The 17,636-nt window shown below is 42.1% G+C and overlaps 1 protein-coding gene across 3 annotated transcripts; it reads right to left on the bottom strand.

The window, feature by feature from the left end:
- Positions 1-2,128: 2,128 nt before the first annotated feature.
- Positions 2,129-17,592, bottom strand: LOC111669863 (uncharacterized). Of its 3 annotated transcripts, none has more exons than XM_023426333.1 (16): positions 17,259-17,592; positions 16,124-16,284; positions 11,400-11,453; positions 10,346-10,401; positions 9,757-9,823; positions 8,849-8,974; positions 8,528-8,724; positions 8,205-8,345; positions 7,199-7,364; positions 6,884-7,079; positions 6,629-6,773; positions 5,947-6,525; positions 5,757-5,855; positions 5,469-5,606; positions 5,325-5,379; positions 2,129-5,235 (listed from the first exon to the last, which is right to left on the bottom strand). In XM_023426333.1, the coding sequence occupies exons 2-16, from the start codon at positions 16,176-16,178 to the stop codon at positions 4,796-4,798; spliced, it is 2,514 nt and encodes an 837-aa protein (XP_023282101.1). In that variant the 5' UTR covers positions 16,179-16,284; positions 17,259-17,592; the 3' UTR covers positions 2,129-4,795. The 3 variants fall into 3 exon arrangements, with proteins under 3 accessions (XP_023282101.1, XP_023282104.1, XP_023282103.1); XM_023426336.1 differs by having other exon boundaries at positions 2,129-5,148; XM_023426335.1 differs by having other exon boundaries at positions 5,469-5,570.
- Between the last annotated feature and the right edge of the window lie 44 nt (positions 17,593-17,636).

Raw genomic sequence — 17,636 nt, 5'->3', positions numbered from 1 at the left:
CTCACGTCTCACCAAGAGCTACCTGCTTTACATATGAAACACACCTTTCTCCCTTTAATTCCCATGAAATCGTGGAGGAAGCAGCTATTGCAAGGGGGGGGACAAGGAGGAAGTCATGTGGAACGGCTAGAAGGGCCATTACAGAGAATCCCTCATTACACCATGGTCGCAGCTTTGGAGTATTACCCCTGTGAAAACCCACTCTCACCCCTGGGTGGATAAGTCAAAGAGAGTGGATTGTCTCATCTTATTTCTTCCCTTTGTGCATGGTCTCTAGGCAGGTACGGTAGAGTTAAACTTATCAACACATGCAGCTTTAGCTCGCTTTACAGCCAACACACAGGCTGGCTTAGATCTCTCTGATTTCTACAGAATTGTCTGCTGTGTCTTTATATTCCCGCCTTTGATTGGAATGGAGATTGATCCTCCACACCACATCTCGGTCTGTGATCGCTCAATCAATTAATCAACTCACATGCTTTTGTAGAGGTAGCTCATTTGCAGTAAGAGTGTCTTATCTGCTGAAGATAACTATAAAGTCATCAAGGCTAAAATGAAAAAGCAAATGTTCTCCAAAGGCATCTTCTTGTATTGCAGAGCAATATGAGTTGTTTGGCACGGCATCAGAGATGAAAAACATCCTGACTCATCCATCAGATTCATGTGGATCCATTAAGCCACGCTTCTCCATTCATTAGCAGATGCAGTTTACAGTAGAAGCACTTTGCAGGAATACTGGCAAATGAAAAAAAGTCAGTAGTATCAGCAAGTAAGAAAAACAGCTACCACATTCATTAATAACACATTAACTCATTTTTAGCTGTGCTAGCAGTGTGGCTCCATGGATGGCACTGCTGGTCTGTCAGTTGATCCACTCTTCTTTGGTTCAGACTGAAATACCTCAACAACTGTCAGATGGATTGCCTGGAAATGTTGTACTGGCAGAATTGACTATAGTGAACCCCCTGAGTTTTTCACCATAATCACCAGCAAGTTGATATATTTGGGTTTTAGTAAAAATGTCTTGACATTGGAGACATTATTAGATTGTGATTTTGTGCAGAAATTCATGGACTGACTTTACTTTTCCTCTAAAATCAACATGAGGTTCACGTTTGTGGTTTAAATATTGAATGGATTAACATGACACTGATATGGGTAACACTTACAGCCATTATCCTCTTCCCCCTCTTTAATAACACAATAATAACAAGGTTGTTAACACCATTTTCTCCAAACTACACTTTTGTCACTCAGTACTTTGCACAGATTGTGAGCATGTTTACATGCATTCAGCTGAAAGTACACCTGTCTCTTAAATGCACCTTTATAACAGGTCTATCAAAGAAGAGTAAGGGTCAACATACCTAAACCACCTTTTTATCTTCACTCATTAGGACCTAAAACTTGTACATCTGGGACGCCTATGATATTAAATAGGCATGGTGGTTAGCACTGTGGCCACACAGTCCGCAGAATGTGTGGGTTTCCCCCACAGACCAAGCGCTCACAGGTTAATTGGTGACTCTAAGTTGCCTGTAGGTGTGAATGTTCGTGTAAATGGATGTCTGTCTCTATGTGTCAGCCCTGTGATTGACTGACAACCTGTCCAGAGTGCACCCCGCCTTTTCCCCAATGTCAGCTGACATAGGTTCCAGCCCCTCTGCGACCCTCAAGGATAAATGAGTAGAGCTAATGGATGGATGGATGAATGATATTAAACAGTATTGATGTGACCTTTTTTGTTCCTTTGGGTGGTCCTCTTCCTTATGATGATCACTGACTGGAGGTCACAGTTTATCCTGCATTTTATTTGTAGCTATATCTTCGTTCCTCCACATTACAATACTGTGTCATTATGAAGATTAACCATCAAGCTGTGTGGATGTTAGTGCTGTTTCATGGATATTTAAGCAGCATATTGGTACAAATGAATATTTAATTTACTTTGTGATCATCAATATTTGATAAGACATAATTTGGGACAGTTTCTTGTGAAATATATAAGCAATCAGTAGTTCTTTACTCATAAAGCAATCTACTTGTTAATCCCTTCAGCGTGCCATTTCACAGCAATGAGCTGTTTGCTCACTTAACATGGATAAAAGAAACAAAGTGGAACCACATAGAAAATCTATTAAGACTTTAATTTTCTTAATGCTTTTAAATACATTTTGGACAGAGGTTGGTATAATTTTCATGAATAAGTTACATAATAAATAAAAGCAAACAGATTTTATTTTGTCTCACATTTCACAATAAGGCATTTATAGCAGCAGAATTGGCCAACAGAGTCTCAGTTACCCGAAACACCCCAGTGTTTCCAGTTGACGTCTGTCTTTACCAGCTTCCAATCTAGATCAAGTCAATTTCAAAGCCAGTTTAGAGCAGAAGTATTAAACCTATGTTTAATCAAGCCTGTGAAACAGTCTCAGGGGTGTTCCAGGAGACTCTGCACCAGTGTTCGGAAATTAAACGAGAAACAAGGAAAACACTGGTGTAAGCCCTAAAGCATTGGAAGTCACAGGAGGTAGCATCTTACTCTCCTGCCAAACAATTTTCTTTTTTTTTTCATGCAGTAGGCAATGTTTATTGATCACTATGATTATCATAGCTATCCATTCACATCTAACTGCATTTTTCATTGTCTCTGTAAAGCTGTTCAAGAACTGCTTCAACTTAAAGCTGAAGATTTTCCAATGCACAGATATCTTCTTCTAAGAACTGACCATGAATGTCTTGCTTAGTAAGACACTGGTTTATCATCAGAATCAGAAACAGGCTGGCAGCAAACATGACATGAACATACTGTAGTTTGACCTCAGATCTGCCTGTTTCTGTGGTCTTTACATAAATCATATTGCACTCAGCATTTTAACACAATATTTTGGAGACACAACAGGGGACAAACACTTTTTCTGTCAAAATAAAGTGGTCATACAGAAGGACACCCGGTTAGTTATCAAATTATATTAATTTTCCGGATATGAATGAGCCAATCAGAGCTCTCCAAAATGATTGATGGGAAATGCAGCCAATTAAGGACAGAATATAATTTTATGTAGATGGGATCTTGTTTCTAAATTACATTTATCTGGTACAGCAGAGGTTAATGGCAGCTAACCTCTGTCAGATTTTTTTTCATTAATGTCATTATGTTAAGTGGGGCTGAGAATGGACATAACTCACTGAACGTGTATTATGCAAACAAATAATGTACCCATTTCTGCATGACCAGTAAATCATGTAGAATATAAAAGCAAAATCACTGTCACCATTAAGAAAATGTGCAGCATTTACTGTATCAGCTTCACCTCTGGTCATGTGACATGTTGCATATTTTCCAAACATATTATTTTGTGCTAATTCTACAGTGCATTTTCTTTTCATAGAAATGGTCATTTTGTATATTGAAATGTACAGCAAAGATTTAACAATGTCAAATAATACATCTGTGGAATTAATTTACACTAAGTGAACAGGTGTGGCCTTGGTGTTGGGTTATAAATTGTGCTAAATCTGGCTTTGCAAGTGGCAGGGTAAGCACTGAGCAGCAGGCCAGACACAGTTGGGGGTTAATCAGGGAACAAAATGACCACCTGTTTTTACAAAGTGATGAGGAAACTTTCACTTGTCTGAGTGGTGCATGTGTATGGGGACTATTTGTGGGCTGGTTGCCTGATTGCTCTCCTGGAGAACAGTGACTTGAACAAGGTAATGTGGTTGTTCTGATGATTACACTGGATAACTACACTGGAGTTACTGCCCGCTGGCAATGAGACTACAGTGAAATGTCTGGTCTGAAATGTGGACACAGAAATCCTCCACCTCATCTCTGTGCCTTTCACACATATCCTCTCACAGATCAATCATACCACACATAGACAGCCACACTTAACTGTGAGCAAACAAATAGCTACAAGTGCTTTTGGCGTGAATGCTGATAAATATATATAGAAGCATTTGTGCGTTGACACGATGACACAAACAAAAGCAGTCTTGTGTGTACAGTCACACATAGATATATTGAGCACACGCATACTTTAACATACACACACACAAGCTTGCACATTTACTCGAACACGTGCGCGCACACACACTGCTTGTTTGTAGCTTCTGCCAGCTTTCTCTCTCTGCATGCCGACTGTGTGTCTGGCACCGGGGTTAAGGTTTGGAGCCACACACAAGCTGTGTGCTCTGTCTGGCTTTTACACACTCTAAATGGGCTTTATGAATGGCTAGGACTCAATGACACCAGGGGCCACACTCAACCCAATCCAACAACGGGTTTTGGAGATAAGTCAGAAACAACATTCTCCCAGTGCAGTCAGGAAGCATGTTTAAATTAATACACCACCAGGTTTTCTTTTGTTTTGCACTGCAAACATTGTGCTGTGGAGTGTGTCAATCCACAGATGTGTTGCTTGTTTGCCATTTCTGGCTGAGCCCAAGTGCTTTTAAACAGCGCTCTGTACTGTTTATGTGTGCGTAGCGTGCATGTGTTTGCGTGTGTTTGAGCTCTCGTTGCCCCATCAAAGCCATGTTTGATCTGATCGCTGCAATGAATCCAGCTCTCGACATTGCGTGGAGCCTGTGACTCTAACAGCCTATCAGTGATGGATGGATGGATGGATGGATGGATGGATGGATGGATGGATGGATGGAGGTCTCTATTCACAATCTTGTGCCCTCAGTGGGATGCATACAGTTAGCCGCATTAATAACCATCAAAAAATACAACGCTCACCTACTGTACATACAAAGGAGTTACAAACAGATATGTGCGCACAAGTCCTCACCACTGCTCTATCATCAGATCCAACACTCGATTGACATTCAGATCTGAATCCAGACTGAAGTCTGACTCAACAAAGGGAGCTGTCGGTGGAGTAAGAGGGCGGAGGCCAGACGTCAGCGTTTCAAGCCAGTCAGCAGCGTCAAAAGGTGTCGGAGCCCGTCGTTTCCGTGACTTCCCAGTGGACGGCAGAGGGGAGGTGCAAATGGGAGGTGGGGGAGGAGCTGGGACAACCTGGCTGGGGTTTATCACAGCTGGAGATGGGGGAAGCTCCAGCAAGAGAGAGGAGCAAAGGGGCGAGGGCAGGAAGTTGTCATCCCTGGTGTGCTGCTGGGTGGCCTGGGGCTGATCGGCTTGAGGAGAAGGAAGAGGAGGAGGAGGAGGAGAAGGGCCAGGAGCAGAGTGGGCAGAAGATTTATGATCAGACACATTGACAGAGCCTAGAAAAGAGGTAGTAAAAAGGATTAGACCCTTAAAGATATATGAGTACCATTTAAAATGTATTCTTTATTAATTATGGGATACTTACCAACAGAAGCAATAGGTTCATCCAGAATGTCATCTATAGACTGCCGAGGGTCCATCTGTGGTCAAAAGGAAGGAAAAAAGCTTAGTTCCCACTGTGCAAAAGAAACTCTTGTTGATCTTTTCTTATGCATCTACTGACGCTAACCTGTGCTTTCTGGATAGCCTCTTGTAGTTCTTCTTCCAAACTCCGGACACCTGGCAAGGTCTGCACAGGACTCGCAGTAATCTGCACTGGCAGCTCAAAGTCCTGGCCAATCACATCACATGGTTGGAAGCAAAACACCTGATTAGAAAGCGGATGTAAATTAGTGGACAGGTGGTGACGAGAGTTTGCTGTTTTAGCAGTTTTCTATATTGAAGGTGACTCTGGAGTGTACTCTTGAAAAGAATCATCTACATTCGTGATTATCCAAGAAATTGATTCGTGCGTTACCTGTGTAAACAACACCTCAGTCTGTGCATCTGTTTCTGGCTTCCCCCTGGAGCATCCTGGATCCTGTTGCAGGAAGGGATGAAGGGATCCTTCACAAGACTAGAGGAATTGTAAAATGGTATTAATGAGTGTAATTCGCATCGCATTAAATGAACAGTTCTTCAACACAGCCAAGCTTGTCTGTTCTCACCTCATTGCCTGCGTTAGTGGAGCGGTCCCTGGGTCTGCTCCTTATCCTCTCCCTCATCTCCAGCTCCACACTCAGCTCCTGCTGTTGCTGCTGCTGCTGCTCGTTCTCAGTTCTCCAGGGAGTCCCACACTGCAGGGGTGAGGAGGACGACATGGGTAGACTGGGACTGGGAGTTCCTGAGGCGGTGCTGGCAGGAGCCAGGAAGACAGCGTTGGTAAGACCGCACTGTTCACCTGGCAAACTGACCGGCGCAGCATTTATGAACCTGTTTGGGACATTGTTCAGAATTCCATTTGGACGATCACCGAGAATCCCATTAGGAATTCCTCTGTCCTGGATGTAGAGCTGTTGGTTGGGGCTGCTACTGGGCGAGTCCGGTCCAGAGCTGGAACTTGAGCCAGGGCTCTGGCTGGGTGGCAGCGGGGTGAGGGGCTCCACACTGGCACCCAGCTGAGAGAGGGGAGCAGGGGTGAGGCAAGCGTGGGGAAGCTGGAAGGGGCGAAGACGCTGCAACAGGGCAGGCTTGGTACCGGAGACAGGGAGGCCACGCTTACGCAGCTGCTGCCGCAACTCTGACACCTGAGGAATGGGAAAGGGTGACAGTGGAAGGTCTTGTTCATGAATCAGCTCTCAGGCATTTTAAAACTTTTTAGAACCAATCTTGTGTGATGGATATTCTTACTGTCAGATCAACAAGATTTGCTGGGAGAAGCTCAGGTTTGGATGTGGGGTTTGTGTCCATAGGGGTGTGGTTTGTTGTGGCAGGAACAGGTTGGGGGTTCAGGGGCATTGCTCCAGAGGACTTCACAAGATCGCTGTGGTCTCCGCTGAACAAATGACAGAAGCTTTAACTTATCCAAACCATATGAGGACTAATGTCTTGTTGCATAGTTGGCTCAATTTGAATTGCATTATCAACAGGGAACTACATGCATACCTGGGTACAACAGTGAGCTGTTGTTGTGGTTGTAGCTGTTGTTGTTGTTGTTGTTGTTGTTGTTGTTGCTGCTGCTGCTGCTGCTGGTTCTGGAGGATTTGAAGCTGAAGGAAGACCTGCTGCTGCTTCAGGATATGGGAATAGGCTGGGTCTAAAGACTGGGTAGGGGTAGGGCTCTTCTGTTTGGCTCCTCCCCCTGGAAATATGATTTTTAGGCTTTACCTTAAAAGCTAGCAATAAGAATGAAAATAAACCAATGAAAATAATTTTTTTATCAGTTTGAGAATAAATGTAGAAGAATAAAGAGATTGGTACCTCCAGTCCCTGACCCTCCTCTCTGGTCTGGAGGAATGTACTGGTGATACTTGAGTTTCCTCATCTTGGGTTTGGTGTCCCTCGGTTTCCGTGGGCGCGGTAGGTGGTTGAAGTTTAGGGAGGAGGGCAGGGATGATGAGCAGGCAGGGCTGGGAGGGCGAGCTGTCTGTAAAGACACACATATTGCCCATGTTTCATTACACCGTAACCATACTGTGGTTCTAGTGAGTACTTTCAAGATATTGAAAGTACTCACTAGTACTTTCAAATATCCCAGAGAAAATGTCAAGTCATTTCCGGTTTGACGGTATTTGCCCCATGTCAAGGTTAAACTCTTACATGAAATGTATAAATGCCTCACAAAACTCCAAATGACAGCATGTGCTGGTTCTGACATACAGCAACGCTGCTTGTGTGTGAATGCGTTAACCTACAGGGCAAATACTGAGCTACCCCAGAAGTGCAAAGTGACAGTAATGAATGCAGAGCAGCTTAGAGCAGAGCATTGTGTTTGACAAAACAGAGGAGTGACTGTCCTGTTAGGTTAAAGACCTCCACAGTGCTCTTTTATCTTTTGTTGTATACCTGCTGTGAATATCTGTCACCATAGCAAACACATACACAATCTAAATGTTGATCACCAGGTGCGACAGCGGGACTCGTATTGTTTGTGCGTGTGTGTTTGTGTGTGTGTGAGATGTGGTTTTACAGTACAGCAGCAGGTGTCTGTCTGTCTGTCTTTCTGTCTGTCTGTCTGTCTGTCTGTCTGTCTGTCTGTCTGTCTGTCTGTCTGTCTGAATAAATGAATGAATGATGAAAATGTCATATTGCCACATTTATTTCATTGCATTCGTGGGATTGCACCTTTATTTTGAGTCATAAAAATAATCAGAACAGAAACACGTCCTTATAGAATTTAATGAGCCAAAATGTGAAAGCCAAACAGAAACCAAAGGTTTTTTTTTTTTTTATGTGACCACATTAGCATGCACTACCCCCACTTTACCTTTGGCAGCAGGGGTGTGGTCTGAGAGGTCAGATACATCCCATTCGGTCTCCCAGTTGTTGCCATGGAGTTCGATTCACCCAGTGTTACACTCATAGGTTGTCTGATGCCCTCGGTTGCCGGGAGCAACGCCAAACCAGACTGAAGGCAGAATATCGGATTATCAGAGTTGACATATGAGGATATTTATAAACTCATCAGTCTGTTAATGTTTACTTTAATGTGTTAATCAGAGTTTATTGTTGAGAATTAATTTATCAGACTTCCTCGTTGCAACCAACACAGTGCAATACATGAGTCTGAATTAAACTAAATCTCCTCACCTGAGCATGATTGGGGCTGTGGTTAAGGGGCGGGCCCACAGCTGAGAAGTCACTGAGTAACTGGTCACCTGAGAGCCCTGGCAAAGAAGATAAGGCCGGTGATTGGTGAACACCATTTTGCTCATTGGGTGACGAGGAGGAGCAGGAGGAGATGTCATCTTCGAAGACATCAGCGGACAGAGGGAAAGAGGCAGGACCTGAGGAAATGAGAAGTGAAAGGTGGTAAGGTCAAAAGGGGAGCAGAGGAGATTGGGTGGGATATAAGAAATGTGTGCGACTCTGTCTGTGTGTGCTGGTGCATGCGGATGCGTGTTGACTCACGGTTCTCCAGGGGCAGTGTGTGTTCGTGCTGCTGCTCCACGGGTCCAGGCGGATGTTGGATCCTCTCAGTGAGGTCCTGCGCCTGGCGAGCCTTCTTCTGCCTCTGGGCGCCAGACACAGTCCTCTCTACAGGTGGGAGACAGAGGGAGGAACGGTGCAGATAAGTGGAGAGAAGGGGGACAGATGGGAGATCAGCAGAGAGAGAGGGAGAGAGAGAGAAGCAACAGGATTTCAGAACATATGTGATGTGAGCATGCACAACAGTGTTGCCACAGGCGATCAGTCCTAAATCAAACCAACAGAGGCATCAAAAAATAGTAAACACTCCTGCCCATAGGGAGATGTATTCCCCTGGATATGAACACGAACACACACACACACACACACACACACACACAAATTTTAAAAGGGCAGAAAGGGACTGTTTAGGAAACCAGACATTTTGAAAAGCCAGATATTAAAATAACAGTTTTTTGAAATGGTAAGGTTAAGGTTAGAGGGTGTGGAGAGTAGGAGAAGAGATAAAAAGAGAACGAGAGATGAGAGTGAGAGATGTCAGTACTGGCAGAAAAAGATGACTCTGATCCCTGGATGGGTGGGTTTATCATGTGCTGTCAATCACTGATATGTTTGCAGGCTGCTTAAAATGCAGAGATACAGTGTGCAACAAGGTCACATTTCTATTTAACTGACAGCTGATGAAACACAGACGCCATTGCCAGATTTACACACTTCATTTCCTCACACAACTACTGTACAACAGAGAGTGCAAGTCAGCCCAGACACGATAAAATACACAGAGAAAAGAGGAGAGAGGGATGGGGAAATGTGTTACTATGCAGTTGTTTCGGGAGCATACAGGGTAAAGGAGGAAGGAGACAGTAACATTACTGTAGACAGGGCATCACCTTGTGCAGTTTCAGTGTTCAGACCACTAGGGGGCAACTTCTGAGTGGCACCATCGTCAGTTAGACGCTGCATCAGGAAACAGCAGGTCAAACCAACAGCCAGGGCCCAGAGATTACAAAGCAGTTCATTCAGGGCAAAGTTAAATAAAACCGTATTTAATGCCACTGTAGTCTAATGAAATACTGATTTACACCAGTGTTTACCCCAGAATATTTGCAAGGTAAAATAGAGGTTTGATCCCGTGCTACTAAGATTTTCTATTGAAACTATAACAAATTGGTTCTTTTTAGTTGAGGAGGAGACCACTTAACCCATTCAATGGTGGAAGCAGCAATGACCTATACTATTAATATCTCATAACTCATGTTAATTGATTTCTTATGAACTTACATAAACGATAATTAAGTATTACAGGAAAACAAAAATCTGGTCTCATTCTGTTCTATCAAATATAATCATTAATGCAAATGAATATAAATTAAAAAACATAATATATCTAGAGGAGAAAAGGCCTTTACACAGCTGCTTGGCTCTTACTGCACCACAGTCAGTATTTGACCTGTAGTATAGAAATAACATGCTACTCACCAGAGCTTCACTCTGGTCTGTCTCTGCTTTTTTAGGGGGACTGATAGATTTCAACCCTATGGAAACAGACAAGATGTGGTTAGACGATGATGACAATGGTGAAGACAAGTTTTGTTTTTTTTTCTTTTTTAAAAAAATCCAAACTCCAAGTTACAGCATAGAGCATCTCACACTCTCTTTTGTGTCGACAGGTATCAGAATGTGCAGTGCTTATGGTGAAACCTGCTTCAGCCTCAGACAACTAGAAGGGAAACGAAGCAAGGTGCTCTGCCTCTCAACAAAATACCTGGGATTGGTTGTCATATTTCTGCACACAGTAATACAGTGTATAACAATTTCTGCACAGATGTGGAGGAATTTATGGTAATTTTGTGCTTATGGCTTAATTCATTTACACACATGTCTTCAGCTAATGACTTTTAATGACTATTAAGTGCATAATGTTATTCCTGAACATATGTTAGCTCGACATATTTAGGCTTGCATCCAAACTGGCACAATCCCTGCATATTAACTTCCTACTTCATTACAATTAAAAGATGCAAGGTTTTTATAGCGCAACTCTACAATCCTGATCACTGCTGTATGTGTGGCCTGGTGCAGACTGATTAATGTTACACAATGCACATTTTGCATATCATGTATATTAGAGGTTATTGTTTCCACTGATTCATAATGAAAATTTTGCATCATGTTTTAAAAGTTGTTTTAATTCTCTCCCTGTTATTAACATTGTTTGGTTAATGCTGGTATTATTCAACTAGATATACAGTGTAATATGACAACATTAACCTTTTAACCTTTCAATTAAAGTAGATATTTGCACAGTCAGAGGCTAAAAGCTTAAACCTAAACACAAAATTTACACTTCTAAAGTAAAATCAAAGGAAAGTAAAAGCTGGTCAATATGGTAAAACCTGCATAGACATTGAGTGATCAATAGGCAATCATCTTTCTCTGAAAGAGGTGACTCGAAGATCATTAACATGAAATCCAACCTGCAGTCATAGTGTAAATGGATCAATCACAATGTTAATGATACACATAGACTAACCTGGGTCTGCATTGATTTCACTCTGCCTTCGGTTCTGAATCCTCAACTGCAGGACTGAAAGAGAAGAACAGAGATTGAGCCGGCTGTGTTGAAAAGATGATGAAATATTATGAGTCACACTGATGGAACAGTAAGTTAGTATGACTTCTGTTTAAAGGACAAATTATCTGGGAAAAGAAATCATGCTGACGTGGAAAGGTAAGAGTTGAGCAATGCAAGACAGCACGGTCACTGTTAAATGATACCGACATGGAACTTATATTATCTCATGACTTTGCAGCGCTTGTAGATTATGTATCTTCTTGCGTGCCCTCACACACCTACACACCAGACATATGCACACACACATTAACTTTTAGTACACACACAAACAGGTGAAGAAAGGTGGGGCTGGGCTCATTACACCGAGTGCTCCCCCCCATGATACATTTCGGTCAGTTTTGAGACCTGAGAGACCTGACGAGGGGAGGGGAGAACTGCGCGGGGGGTTGAGGGCAGTAACTATTTATCTCTCAGTATGTCTATTTCTGTTGGTCCCATCCCCCCGTCAGCTGTCCCACTCTCTCCACAAGCCTCTCTTACATCCCCTACTCCTCACGTCATCCTCATTTGTGCTGCTAACCATACTCTTCCTGCTTGCCTGCCTCTCTGTCAACTCAAAACAAAAGTTTAAACTCTCAGAAATCTGGATTTAGAAGCAGATTTTTCACATTATGCTCTATCCTCATATCAAACTAGAAAAGCAATGGTTGTCAGGGTGGAGTCTCAGCTTGATTTCAGTTTATGCATGTCTACCAGTAAACTGTTTTGTATTTGAACTGGGTCTCAATACCAGTCTTGAGCTCCATTTTCAATCACATAACTTAACATACAGCACATAATATAGGGGTTTCCAATTTGGGGATAAGTCCCAAGATAAATCTAAGTGGCACTGGATTAACTAGATAGGAAAAACATATTACTGTTTGCCCTGCCAAAAAATTTTGTAAAATAATGGCTTCTCACTTCTTCTGACCTTTTAAAATGATTCAAATTAAACAACCTTAGAAGGATTCTTTGGCTCGCAACTCATTGACACATAAAAGCTCTGACAAAGGGTCACAGGCAGACATTTTGTTTTAAGGGGTTTAGCAGTTTTGCAGGGGTTTAAGGGATTTAATTCAAGGATTAGCATGTTTTCTTAACAGCGACATTAACATTAAGCGTGCACCAATATGTGCAACATGGCAATTTTGTATTGGAAAAAAATAATGCCGAAGGTTAACAAAAACAGATAAAATTGTTCGTAATTAAACAATGAATAAGAGATCTGACAAACCGTATCATATCATATCCAATGGATCAACATCAGTTTTATATACTGGCAAACTGATGAACTGATATTCCTCATGCTCAGCTATGTACATACATGATTTCAAACAGAGCAGCTGCCATAAAGAATCACGTTTTCCAGCAGGTGTTTGTACACCTAGGGGACTGTCTCCATGTCATTTCCTCTACCAGCCAGTTTGCGACAGCTGCCTGGGAACACAACAGTACTACAACTTGTAGGGAAACTCGCAATATGCAGCCATGTGAAGTGTTGTTCAATGCTATTTGTCACAGAATATTGGTGGTTTCCTACAGTTGTATTCAGTACGGGTAATATTTTGGATTAGTACATCAACTCAGGGATATAATTTAGAATCAATTTCTGATTTTTTTGATCAGTTTCGCCCAAAAGAGTCAACTTACAGACTGTACATCGTGTCTACCTACGATGATATTTACATTTTTCTGTGGGACATTTTTGACACTAGTGTTAAAGGTACAACATGGACCAATGTGAAGTAAATTACATGTATTATTCACTTTTGTATTGCCAATGTGTGAACAGATTGTTACGTACCTTGAAAAATAAGACCTTCCCCCGACTAGCTCACTTCTCTACATCAGCACCGGGGACTGATTTACATCTACAGGATGAATTTTCTGGGACGTTTAAGCTCGGTCCTGAGTGGCTTGCCTCAGTGCCTCTCTTCTGCTCCCCAACACTGGCTAATGTTAGCTTAGTCCGCTAACGACCAACAAACCACCGGCTCCCAGCATAACGCAGATTTATAACACAAACTCTAGGTTAGCACAAAAAAAGTTTTATCTAGTGACAAATAAAGATCGTCAGCAGAGCATTCAGTTCATGGGGAGACCTTTGTTTGGTTTTGGGACCAAGAGACCTCGTGTTGGCTAACGCTAAACTATTTGAGCTAGATCATCTTATCTTTAAAATCTTATTTTTAAAAAATCTTATTTTTAAAAAAACGTTAGTCAAACTGTAGAGTAGCCGGATCTATCTCCACAATTTGTTTAACGCTGTGTCTACGCAGGAGAGTCAAATATGGTAAAAAAAATACAGATTATAGGCAAAATATAGTTTATGGTTCACTATGATATCAGTTTAGCTTCAATAACTTCATCATTAAACGTGATGCCAGTTAATCACGTTCAGTCACGTGATGCCGAGGACGCTCACTTGCACGCGCTCCAGCAACACGATGCTGCAGTTCACTTGGCGGCCACCGGTGTCACTAATAACAAGGGTTTTCTGGATAGAGAAAACGTTACATACAGTACATGTCTATTTTTTTTACATCTGTAATATACTTTTAAAATATTAAGTTAACCAAATGTAAACCACAAAAAAGCATGGTATTATACTCCAGCAAAAAATGTTGGAATCAAATAATCTTCAATAACAAAGCTTGAACTTTGGTGTCAAAGTTTTATGTCTCTGATTTGCTTAAAGGCCCTGAAAATATATTTCCTCCATCATCTTCTATCTATGAGTGATGGGGTCCTACATGAACACACTATGTTCCTCCAAAGTTAGAACACTCTCAGAAAGTTTACATGAGAGTTTTCTGTATTTGAGTTTTGACTTTAATTTTTTCCACTGGTTCATAGTGGACGGGACTCATTTAGGAAAAGCTAACGTCATGCTCTTCTGTGTACTAATCGGGATTTAGCAGTATTTTAATCAAAATCTGTGGGGTTTTGTTTATGTTGCCAGACCATTGTCATTCAAATCTTATCAAACCACACAATGAGGCAGATTAGAGTTTGTCATTGTTAATTTCTTAATAAAAAATAACTGAAAACATTTTCCAAACTTTATCTCTGAGTGTTGTTTATGTCAACATGAATATTTTATATTATAGGTTCTTTAGATAAAAATAATAATAACAATAATTCCTGGTAAAGGCCAAGAATCTGTCTGTCTACTCAAGACATCTGTCTGTGGGTAGCAATCACTAAATCCATTCACTATGATCAATCCCGACACCCTTCTGATCACATGATAGACAACGTGACTGGCCAGCCAATAACCTTCACAAACACCTCACCTCTACATATTGATGCTAGTATGTGTGTGTGTGTGTGTGTGTGTGTGTGTGTGTGTGTGTGTGTGTGTGTGTGTGTGTGTGTTTGTGCTTGTTTACCACTGCTTTGTACTGAAGTCTTGAACTTAACTTTCATTCACATAACTATCTGTCCCAAGATAAATCTGAGCGACACCGTTAAAGGATCAAAAGTATAATAAAAAAAAATGGCTTCCCTCCCTTCTTCGGGCCTCTGACAATATCCAAAGGTTCAGCATCAGCTATAATGTTGAACTAATATTCCTCATGCTCAGCTATGTACATACATGATTTCAAACAGAGCAGCTGCCATAACGAATCACGTTTTCCAGCAGGTGTTTGTACACCTAGGGGACTGTCTCTATGTCATTTCCTCACCTCTCTATGTTACCAGTCGTTTGCGACAGCTGCCTGGGAGCACAACAGCGGCCGGTGCAACTTGTAGGGAAACTCACATAATACAGCTATGAGAAGGATTGTTCAATGCTGTTTGTCGCAGAACAGTGGTTGTATCATAAAGTTGTATAATATTTTGGATTAGTACAACTCTGGGATATAGTTTAGAATTAATTTCATCTGTTTTTTGATCAATGTCCGCCATAAGATCTTAACAGACTTTGGAGTCTACTTACAGACTTGGTTATCATCTGACACGTCACCTATAATCATATTTACACTTTTCTATGGGAATTGTTGGACTCTAATCTCACATCTGCAACATACTTTTACATTTCAAACTTAATCAAATGTAATCCACAAAAAACATGCTATTATACTTTTCAGTAATTGTTAGTTGGAATTAAATAATCTCTAATAAGAAGCCTTGAACTTTGGTGTCAGAACTTTATTTCTCTGATTTGCTTTAAGTTCAATTCTTCATAAAAAGTAATTAGGGAACTTTTTACAGAATTTACCTCAGACTGTTTTTACTTCAATATGAATATTTTATATTATAGAGGCTTAAAATATAAAATACTTTCCTGGTAAAGGCCAAGAATCTGTTTTACCATGCGGATCAACAAAGCAGCCAATGTCTTGTTCCAAGTGTCACTCAGCAACATAGAAAGATCTCAGCTGTCTCCACGTCTACTCAAGACATCTTTCTCTGTGGGTAGCAATCACTAAATCCATTCACCATGATCAATACCTACGCTCTATTGATCACATGATAGACAACGTGACTGACCAGCCAATAACCTTCACAAACACTTCACCTCTACCTATTGATGCTAATGTTGCCAATTATGCCTCAGATGTAAAGCCACTGTTGTTGGAAAATAAATCCTTCTCCCCTTTAATTGCCATGAGCCGAGTCTCCAGGATTCTCACCTGAGCGGAACTTGTTCCGGATGAGAAGCGACCTCTCGGAGGCCAGCAGTGTCATGGTGGAGAGGAAGTTGTGAGGGAGTGAGGGAGTGAAGCAGAGAGAAAGAGGAAATTCCTGGTGTCACGATACCAGGAGGAATGGACCCCTCTCCTTCTGTCTCTGGCTGTTGGGAATGCAAGGGAGCAGAGGAAGCAGGAGAGTGAGAGAGACAGATGCTTGTTAATCCACTGATAGACACAAACCGATATTGATAGAGGCACACAAAGCACAGCGGAGATAGATTGAGGGGGAAATACAGACGCAAAGCCTCTCAGACCCACAGGCAGACTGAACACTGTGGTGAGCTGCTCTGGCAACAGCAGGCCTCCCTATAGACAGCCTGTCATAATCACACAGAGAGTCACAGAGGCCCACCCACAGAGACAGAGCTAACGACACAGAGAATTAAACAGACAAGGAGGCTTTTAGAGAGACTGAGCGAGGAGCCAGAGGAAGAGGAGGAAGAGGAGAGTCGAGCTTGCATGACTGACAGAGACAGAAGCCCCAGCAGATACTCCAGACGTCAGAGCTGGAGGACACTGATTGTGACGGACAAACATGAACTGGCAACACCTACAGCATCGCACCACACATTTGCAGTGTGACAGCAGGACCGCGAATGTGTCGCGCGCACTGAAAAGGAGAGGAGCTGACTCTCAAATAGAGAGAGCTGGGAATCTACATAAGCTGCATTAGTGCACACACACAACCTGTTAGCAATATTGATTTGAACTGGCCAGCCACAGAACACCCAGAGGAAGGCTGTTTGAAGGGAGTGGACAAACACACACACACACACACACACACACACACACACACACACACACACACACATGTGCTTTGGAATAGCTGAGGTGATGCATACTAAATCACAAAAAGTGCTCTTCCTATTCCCAATCCCATAAATGCACACACCTGATTTATTTACAATATGAAGAGTCCAAAAGGAGGCCACTCACTCATTAATGCAATCAAATAACAAGCAATTGATTGAGATTTCTTGTCTGGCACAGGTATTATTTCACAGGGCACTGAGGCACAAGAAGGCACTGAAAACACTGAGAGAATAAAAGCAAGAGAATGAAAGAGAATACTTACAGGAAAAGAGAGAATTGAGTCCCTCGGGGGAAATTGGAGTGGATTTAAGATTAAATTGAGAGAGGTACGAGATGGAGGAAGAGAGGGAAAGAGAGAACTTCGTAGTGCGTTTAATGACGATTTCTTTCTTTCATGTTCTTTTCATATCCTTTTTTTCTTTCTTTCGCCTGTTTCCAAACTTCTCAGTTTTTTTCTGTTCCTAAAGGTGAGCTGCAAGGAGAGAAAGGATCTGTGGTTCCTCCGTCCCCTTACGATAGAAACTCACCCTCTCTACCTCTGCCTCTCACTCTCTGCCCCTCTCCCCGACCGCCCCAAAGCATCCTGGATCCTTGGTGCCAACTGTGAGCGACTGTCAAACTGTACCCCTCCCCCTCTATG

The sequence above is a fragment of the Seriola lalandi genome, unplaced genomic scaffold, assembly GCF_002814215.2.
Source record: "Seriola lalandi dorsalis isolate HSWRI2012SDOR001 ecotype SW California unplaced genomic scaffold, Sedor1 jcf7180002054825, whole genome shotgun sequence".
Taxonomy (NCBI): Eukaryota; Metazoa; Chordata; class Actinopteri; order Carangiformes; family Carangidae; genus Seriola; species Seriola lalandi.
The sequence above is the reverse complement of the archived record's forward strand: the minus strand, read 5'-3'. Positions and strand labels throughout refer to the sequence as shown.

Excerpts from the sequence above, each read along its gene's own strand:
- LOC111669863 (XM_023426333.1), bottom strand. The coding sequence starts at position 16,178 with ATGACACTGCTGGCCTCCGAGAGGTCGCTTCTCATCCGGAACAAGTTC. Across the intron at positions 11,454-16,123 it reads CCGGAACAAGTTCCGCTCAG|TCCTGCAGTTGAGGATTCAG; the intron begins GTGAGAATCCTG and ends CTTCTCTTTCAG. Across the intron at positions 9,824-10,345 it reads CAGACCAGAGTGAAGCTCTG|CGTCTAACTGACGATGGTGC; the intron begins GTGAGTAGCATG and ends TTCCTGATGCAG.